Source organism: Oryza glaberrima, chromosome 2 (genome assembly GCF_000147395.1).
Source record: "Oryza glaberrima chromosome 2, OglaRS2, whole genome shotgun sequence".
Classification (NCBI taxonomy): domain Eukaryota; kingdom Viridiplantae; phylum Streptophyta; class Magnoliopsida; order Poales; family Poaceae; genus Oryza; species Oryza glaberrima.
In genome coordinates, this window is record NC_068327.1 from 19,273,431 (window position 1) to 19,282,996 (window position 9,566).

Below are 9,566 nucleotides of genomic sequence, written 5' to 3' on the forward strand. Positions count from 1 at the left end.
TTTTGCAATCATCTGTTTTACACTTACATTTATGTCTAAATTCTACATTTTTCCTATTCCTACGCTTTCTTAATCCTGCGAATCAAGGAGCCCTTAGACTGCTTTGCTAGCTTGCTTCTGGTTGGTCCAAGTCAGGTGCTCTCCAGGCAACCCACCATATATAACCGGATACTCTATCCGATCATAAATATTTAATTTTTATGACAAATATAAACTTCTAAAAGTTTGACCACTTATTTCTATAAGCATCTAAATTGATTATTTGTGGGTCAACCAGAAATTGTTTCTTTTTTTATGGAAGGTGTAAATTTATAAAATGTAAAAAGCCTATAATAATGTTACGATAGTACTTTTCAGGTTAATCCATATGTTCTTTTTTTAAAGTTCTAACGGTTTAATAAAATTTTATTCTAAACGTCGGCAATTGCTTATGAACAGAGGGGGCATACAGTTACATGAAGATACTGGTTGTCGAAAAAGTACACCCGAGCAGGTACTTTATGTACATCATAGCTACGTGTACACGTACTTGAACTTGCGGATACCCGGACATGTACATGTATATATGTAAGGCCAGTGGCAGTGCAAGGCATGCTTGACGTGCCTCCAACCCATTTAAGCAAGGATTTTGGCCCAAAATTCATCTCTAGGTTACGCACCCCATACCATAGTGCTGGTGACCCAATCTTGTGACCCCACGCCTTAAAAAAATCTCGTGACCTTCCTCATCCTTATCCCCACGACGAAGGAGGCGGCGTGGTAGCCTCAAGATGGCGACGCAGCGGCCCACGCGACGGCGGCGGCGGCTCGGCCGACGACGGTAACCTCAGCAGTTGCCTCGTCGTCCTCCGCGGATCTGGAGCAGTGGTGCGGCGTCCTCAGGCTCGTCTCCGGCCGGCGCGACGTCCACGGCAATCTCGAGCGGCTCGACGTCCTCGGACTCGTCTCCGGCCAGCATGGTGGCCTCGGCGGCAGAGGTCCTCGAGGCGGCGGCAGAGGTCCTCGAGGCGGCGGCTTCCTCGGGGCCGAGCGGCGGCGGCGGCGTCCTTGGCACTCCCTCCGCCGACGGCAGAAGCAGCAGCAACAACAGCAGCCTCCCTGAGCCCACGCGGCGGCGGCGGCTTGGCCGACGACAGCAACCTCGGAGGTGGCCTCCTCCTCGCTTCAAGATCGCGTTGATCTTTCTCGTCACCGCCGTCGCATTTCTCTTCATCCCGTCCTCTAGCTTCTCCCCTTCCTCACCGGAGCTGGACAGGATCAAGGATTCCAGCACGGGAGCAAGATGCCGAGCGAGGGAACGACCTCCACAACGCAAGGAACGGCAGCACGCGCCCTCGTTTTCGACGAGATAACTTGTCGCCCAGATAGGGGGCGAGCAACCAAACAGAGCTCCATGCTCTAGTGTTACGCACGCACAAATCCGAGCTGGCGACGCGAGGTTCCACGCCACGTCCCGCACTGTGAGAGGCCTAAGTACATTGTTGCTGGCTACAGTGAATTTGATCCGAAAGGTTTGTGTGAGTCCTGATAGGTTGCAGGACATCCAAAATTAGACGATGACGACATCAAAAGCATGATGTTTGAAACAGAGCCCATTAATTCTGTCATATTTTCAGTATATGTACTAAAAGCACAGAGTCATGAAATTTATATATTTTGCCGATTTCAAATTACATTTTTGGTTTCAGAATTCCAGTTTCAAAATGGGAAACTGGGTTCCAACTTTTACTTCTGGATGATTTCATTTCACCCAAAACCGTTTTATCTCCATTTTAAGGGACCCCAAATTAAAACCTACTACGACCTCCTCCTGTTTTAATAGACGACACCATTATTTTGAGATATGCATTTGATCATTCGTTTTATAAAAAATACATAATTATTATTTTAATATGTTGTAACTTGGTTTCAGATACTTTAAGCGTGACTTATGTTCTTACATATTTGCAGCAAAATTTTAAAAAGACAATGATTAAAAGATCGGACGGAGTGTTTTTGTTGGTTTATCGGTCGTACAATATAATTTGGGACTCTAAAATCCATGATCTAGTACACGAAGTTCAGGAATTGAGCTCTACTAATATACAAGCTTGTTTGAAAGTGTGTGGACAAGACGGGGACGTAGGGGTGAACTATTGACAAGAACCCAGCAACCAGCTAGCGGAGCCCGGCCACTTCGGTGGTATTTGAATCTCCTTACATAAAGATAAAGATAAAGATAAAGATGAAGATGAAGATTAAGTTTTTTAAGCAAAACAAGGTGGTATTAACGTATGATTGTTTGAGTTTTAATTATTACAAACTTAAAAAATAGATTAATATGATATTTTAGAGCAACTTTTATATATAAAGTTTTCACACGAAACGTATCGTTTAACAGTTTGAAAAGCGTGCCACGAAAATCTTAATCTTCATCTAACTTTTGTTGATGAAAAGAACGAGCCGAATCTTCCCTTTTCTTGCAGGTAACCAGCTGATTTTAATTTTGCTACAGTTTTTGTAGCCATATCTAGCTCTTCGTATTACTCGAGAGAACAAAAATGTCTTCACACATTGATACATACAGAGAATATTTGATCAAGATCTACTCCCCAATTCATTTTTTACTCCATCTTCATGATGTCCAATTATTATCTACTTCCTCCGGGTTGATAATACTTATCGTTTTGAATAAGGACACGATCTCTAAAAAAAATTTTGACCATTATTTTTTATTATAATATGTATAAAAGTGTTAACAAATACATGATTTTATTAATGTATTTTTTAAGACTAATCTATACATATAGTCATCATATTTGAAAGACAAATATTTTAAAAATAATTTATAATCAAAAATTCTAAAGTTTGATCTTTTACCCTTGTCTAAAACGATAAGTATTATCCGCCCGGAGGAAGTATACTACTCATCCACAGGAAAAAAAAAGAGAGCCAAACCATCGGGAGGTCAAGAATCTACGCTGCCTCTGAATGTTTCCAGCTCCATACATTTACACACCAGCTTACCGTTGAAGCTCACAGCCGATACGTTCGGCGAGAACAATGCCGGCCTAATCGCCCAAGATTATTAGATACATGCATCATGCATGCATACATATATAAACAGATATATATATATCCATGTCATGTCACCAAAAAGTGAGATAAAGGGATACAGAAAAAGTGACACCGATCGGATTACAAAAACAAGCGGCAAGAAGTAGTGATCACAGGATCAAACAAAGTACACTGCAAGCACCAGCGAATTGAATCGAAGAACAGCAGTTGAATAGTAGGTAGGCATATATGCAGGGGGGATGCTAGGACTCTCCTGCCATGGATGGCCATTGCTTCAACTAGTGTAGCTAGCTAGAGATCTCTCACTGCTGCTAGTCAACCATAGCTTGCACATTGCGATTGCGATTGCTCACTCACAATCCTATGATCACCTTGATTAATTCACAAATCAACTAGGATAATCTGATAATGTGCATGCAAACAAGCACGAACTGGTAGTCTGTAGGCCTGCCCTGTAGCTACGAGCTAGCTAGCTCACACACACGAGCAAAGCTAGCTAGCTGCAGCTAATCACAGTGTGCCTTATTTGACAGTGAAATTAATGTAGGGGAAATAGGAAAACTAATAGAAAATGCCAGTAGAAGTAGTAGTAATTAATTAAGCTCGATTATATTGTTTTGTCCATGCAAGATCGGTCGTCGCGGTGTCAGGGTCGTCGTCGTCGTCGCCGTCGTCGGTAGCCATTAGCGGCGGCGAGCGGCGGTCTCGCGCTGCGCGTTGAAGTAGACGGCGGCGACGGGGAGGCCGAGGTCGTTGTCCTCGGCGAACTGGCGGGTGCTGAAGCGGTCCCTCGACGGCGGCGGGCTCACCGCCTGCCGGCGCTTCTGCCGGAACAGCACCAGGATGAACCTGTGGATGCCGATGTTTGGCCGCGGGCTCTCGTAGCTCACCACCTCCCTCCCTGCATCACCATTGATCACACACAAAATTAATTATAGAGAGATCAGAGAAAGCTATAACCTAGATAAGACAAATAAATATTGTTTTGATTAATTAGTACATAATTTTTTTTTAAAAAAATAGTTACTACATTACCAGTTTACCACAAATTAATTGACCTTGTATTGTGGCTAATTGTTCACTCTGGATCTCTCTGATCAGTCAATTGTCATCAAGGTTCAAAACTGGCAAAGACTAAAGCAGGATGTACAGGGGAAAGGCTTACCAAAAGAGGCATCAGTAGTCCCAGGAATATCAGTAACAATCCTGCAGCAAGGTGGTCCAATCAAAAGGTCACCTGATTAGCTACACATACTCTATAGAATGCATTGATTGAAAATTAATCTGGAAAAACAATGATTAACAGCATGCATGACAGAATCTTTGCAAGCAATCAATCATGGCGTGACCAGTGACCACCTATACAAATTTGTCTGGCTATGTAGGTGACACTTGTACCTAATAATGTCTAATCAACTTGAATAAGACCGAGCAATATTAACTTGTACAGGTAGTAGTATAAATTACCAGTGAAGATGCTCCCTCAGGTATGGATCACTAGGCCCTGGCACATCAGGGTCAGTCATCACCTGAATTAAGCACACAAGTACAAAGGATCAATTAGCACGTAATGGACACATACATATTACAGTATAGATGTGCGATAGTCTGATGAATCGAGCAGCAGATGAGACAGGCATACGCACCAATGTGAAGAAGGACCTGAGGTCGCCGCCCTGGACCTCGACGCGCGGCTTGCCGGCGACGGCGGAGGGGAAGAACTCGTGGCCGTTGAACACCTGCTTGTTGGCGCCGTAGGTGGCCGTCATCTTCACCGTGGGGTTGAAGTTGTCCAGCACCTCGCCGATCACCTTCCCCACAATGAGAGGCTCCAGCACCCTCGACATGGCCGTATATCTATCTCAAGATTATCTCACCTGAATTGATTCGATGGTCAGTGGCTGAACTAGTGAACTAATAACTGATGAGCTGCTAAGTGTAGTATACACTCTTGTACTGCTCTCTCAGCTCTCTCTCTGAATATATGATGTGGCTAGGTGCAGGCAATTCAGTTCAGGATGGTGAAGAGAGCAAGGCGCAGGGGGGCGATATTTATAGATGCCAAGAGGCGAGAAGAGCCTATCTGTTCTTGTCCTGTCCTGGCTGGCTATATTCTGATCGTGCAAGCTGAGTGTGATGGATCATAGATTACACATATTTTCGAATAGGAGAGTAGTATCGGATAAAAAGCTCAGGGGCATGTCTATCACACCAGAGATCACATTAGCATGTCAAATTGTTTAATCCTTGCGGTCATTTTCTTTCAGGAGTTTTGATTATAGTATTGAGGCACTTGCGGCGTAAAAGTTCCTAACTGGATGTATCCTAAAGATATTTATTCTGTGAAGAAGATATAGAGGGGCAATGGAGTTACAATTATTTGTGCATAGATTCTCTCACATTTGTCAAAAGAAGAAAAGGCCCTTGCCATCCATACGCCAACAGTTTCCAAGTTGACAATGAGCACCCTCTCTGTGAAATCTATGTACTTTTGTTTTGCTTCATGTACATGTCATAATCCATCCATGTAAGAAAAGGGTAGCTAAGCATTATCCTTAACATTAACTTCATAAACATGCTAATGTAGTAATGTTCATCTCTACAGGTACACTAAGCTCTCCTTCGGAACAAATGAAAAGGTGGAGGAAATTTGGACGATTGAAATTAATCCTATGAAAATAATTCCTACATGATCATTTGGATCAAAGGAATGGCTCTTCCAAATCATAAGATAATAACACTTCATCCCACTCCGTTTTTCTCAATTTTTCGATATTTGTTTTGCTCCTCACACGCATGACACGTGTAGGCTTAGGTGTGAAAACTCCTCGTAACATACATACGAACCGGCAATAGGCTGCGTCCGGTAGCTTTTACCGTAGGCAGCCTGTTCTGGCGTGCATGTAAGTCACTTACACCGTCCTTCACGTTTTCCATAAAAACCTTAATACTCTGATAAATATTGAAACAATCAATTAACTGCTCTTGCCTTGTTATAAATTTTGTGGAAAACCCCTTATACTTCCAACAAATATAATATGAAGAAGAGAAAATCTCGTTTTTAGGGATGACGCTGTTATACTAAGTTTCTTTAAAAATCCTACAGAATGGGCCATTTCATAGGAATTTGTAGAAAAAAACCAACATGAGCTAAGACCTCATGGTTTCTCTTGTTTGAGTCATAGAGTTCCTATATTTTTTCCTATGCTGTTACCAAACAACATATTTTGCTAATTACTTTGGATTTCTTCCTTGTAGGATTCAACAATACGTGACATTTGATTCCTGTATTTTTCAAATCCTCCGTTCTAAAATAGCCCTAATTAGGCACTTCATAGAAGCTCACATGTTTAAAAAAATCTGACCATTGATTAGATGGATCGCATTATCGTAACAGTAGCATAGACTAATTTAATAGTTATAAAATTCATAAATAATAAATATGATATGTGCCAATCTTAGTATCACAATTTGGTCTTTTATTAATTTAATTCTAAAATTCAAAACTAATAATTAACATGTTGTAACTGACATGGACACTTCTTTTTAATATAAGCAACTTATAATTTCAAAGGTAACTAAAAATTATTAGAATTTTATATTTATATAGTATCAGTAATAATAGTCCATTAACTTACGGGTTGATGACTAATGTATTAAAATCGATTAGATTATGGAAAATAGCTCAATGTTCAGCACTTTACTATGGAATCATCATACCCAGGACGTGCACTCTGTTTTGTCTTGAAAAAACCTTCAAGGATTAATCTGTGGTGTTGATTGTACAAACCCATGCACATGTCAGAGATGGCAGCTTGATTATGCTAATTAAGTGGTTGCTTCTTTTCTTTTGCCCCTCCTTTTAAAAAGGAGCATATATACAATGTCAATGTAAATTCTCCATGTCCACGCTATCCTTTTACTTGCTTGTACATTACTTTGTATTAAACTATGTATAAATGTATATTTTCTTTATCTCATTCTTTGCAGCTGGAGTGATCAAGCTTGGACATTCTCAAAGCTGCACAGCACAGCACAGCACAGCTCCACCCACAAGCATCCATTTTTCTCTTGAGGTAAAAAAGGCAGAGCATGACGAATCATCTTGCTGTTATGGGCTATGAATTGCAAAAGGCCATGCCCTGAACGGCATTGCACTAGCAAGGAGTTGCCACTCCAGGTGATTATTCCTTCCTGCATCTGCAGCTGCTCAGCTTGGGTGCAGGAGGCGGCCATAAACTAAGCTCAAGTGGTTGAAGGAGGCCTTCCTCCACTACTTCACAAAGTGGCCCTGTGCCAATGTGTTCTCTCTCTGCCTGCAGCAGCAACAAACAAACACTTCTTTCCAGGGAAAAGGAGATCCTCAATTATGAGCTCTTCATTAGGCAAAGGTTAGTGCTCTTATTTCCATAAATGGTGGAGCCACCTCCAAGTACATCCATGTTCTTTGCACATCGCAATTTAGTATAGTCATCTCATCTCCCTGCTGCATGTAGCAGCTACTCGTGCTTGCATGCTGTGTGCTAAGCTAACTGGAGCCACACTGGTAAACTACAATTGCCTAATTAACATTCAAATCGAAGCAAAGAAGTTTAACCCGCATTCTCTGCCACTGGGAAACGTCAAATTACGTTATGGATGAATTATGATGTTCTGTATGTGTTCTCTTTACAGTTTACATGGATGTATTGCTCAGCCAACTGAGGTCTGAGTAACTTTAATTATATTTTACTCTGGAATAGTACTCCCTCGTTTTTAAATACATGACAATATTGACTTGGATATAACTCTTGATCATTTATTCTATTCAAAAATTTAGTGCATACATATATATAAAAGTATAAGTCACGCTTAAAATACCTTTAATAAAACAAGTAATGATAAAATAGATCATATTTACATAGTTTTTCTAATAAGATGAACTATCAAACGTTTTTTCTAAAAGTCAACATCATATATTTAAAAGCAGAGTTAGTACGTAACAAAAAAAGAGTAGGGCACAACCTTTCTTTTATTGGCTATGGTTTCAAGTGTGAGGCACTGCAGCCACAAATTCCACTTATTTGAGGGCATGTTCGGAATGATGTGAATTAGCTGTGATATATTTGAATTGATAGGGAAATCGCACATGAGTTAGGTATAATTTGCCTATCCAAACAAAGCCTTGAAGGGGCAAGGTGCCAAGGTACTTGTGATACTTTTACTGTGGTCTCTGTTGTTATTATTTTACTACCTGTATTATTTTTTTGACATGATTACTACCTGTATTATTATCAGTATAAATAATCTAAACCATTAATTTATGAGTTCTACTACCAATAGAAAAAAAAATCTAGTTGAGATGGTAGTTTACATATATTTGGTCTACTAGATGAGAATGAAATTTCTAGGTTGATTTTACTACAAGTAGAGACCACCACAAAAAGTATAGGTATAATATATATACCCAATTGAAAATTTTAGTTATTAATTGCAATATAAAAAGAAATAAAACTTCAAAGAAATTTTAATTGCATCCAAAGAATTGTAGTTTGAACTTCTAGTAAATTCCTTTTTATATTGCAATTAAGAACTAAAATTTTCAATTGGGAATGTATATTGTACCGACAATTTTTACGGTGGTCTCTTGTAGTAAAATCAATCTAGAACTTCCATTTTCTACTTTTACATATTTTTTTTATTTGTCCTGAGTCCTGACAGATCTAATTAATTTCTTACATCTATGGTGAAAGAATTTGAATCTATAGCAGCATGCATTGATCATATAGATTAATGCGAGAATTTTGCTTTTTACCATATAGATGTTCCTAGAGGAATCTTCAATTAATTATATAGATAGAGTTGGTCAATGTACAATCTTCCAACACTAAATTATATAGAGGCTGGTGTAACGTGTGTAAGCTAGCTAGCTTATAATGATTCATGGCCATAGATCACTGAATCCCAAAAAAAAAAAAAAAAAAAAAAGAAGAAGAAGAAGCGAATTTTAGGAAATGATCTAATATCAAACAAATAGAAGTGGTGTGACTTCGAACCCAAGCCGACTGACCTACCACCTTGTGGAGCTAGCCAGAAGACCTCTACTGAATCCTACTGTGTCATTTGGACTTTGGAGTTTGCCAGTGCAAAAGAAGTGTACAGATCAGTAGATAGCTACTTCAGTAATCAGTGTACCATCACTTGGTGCGAAAAATGGAAAAGACTTGTTTCTTATAAGGAGGACTAGATCCGCATTAAACGCTGCTTTACAGACAACCATTCAGGATGTTGAAAAATCACACACCCTACATACTCTGGAAGATGTACCAGGTGAAGGTACAAAATGCCAAATGCTTTATCATTTCTGGGCACATGACATCTTTGCCGAATGTTCTCTTCTTCTCAAATGCAAAAGCAAATGGAAAAAGGGTAAGCTGATTTCCATGGGGGAAATTATGCTTAATGCTTTCCTCAAAGCAGAGCGCCATATTGTCAATTTGTCATCGGCTGATGAGCTTAACAGCCGAAAG

At 40.1% G+C, this 9,566-nt stretch overlaps 1 protein-coding gene across 1 annotated transcript; it reads right to left on the reverse strand.

Annotated features, from left to right (window-relative positions):
• Window positions 1-3,152: 3,152 nt before the first annotated feature.
• Window positions 3,153-5,066, reverse strand: LOC127762681 (protein SELF-PRUNING-like). Its single transcript, XM_052287149.1, has 4 exons — window positions 4,704-5,066; window positions 4,525-4,586; window positions 4,223-4,263; window positions 3,153-3,958 (listed from the first exon to the last, which is right to left on the reverse strand). Exons 1-4 carry the CDS (start codon window positions 4,902-4,904, stop codon window positions 3,741-3,743), a joined length of 522 nt encoding a protein of 173 aa, XP_052143109.1. The 5' UTR covers window positions 4,905-5,066; the 3' UTR covers window positions 3,153-3,740.
• Between the last annotated feature and the right edge of the window lie 4,500 nt (window positions 5,067-9,566).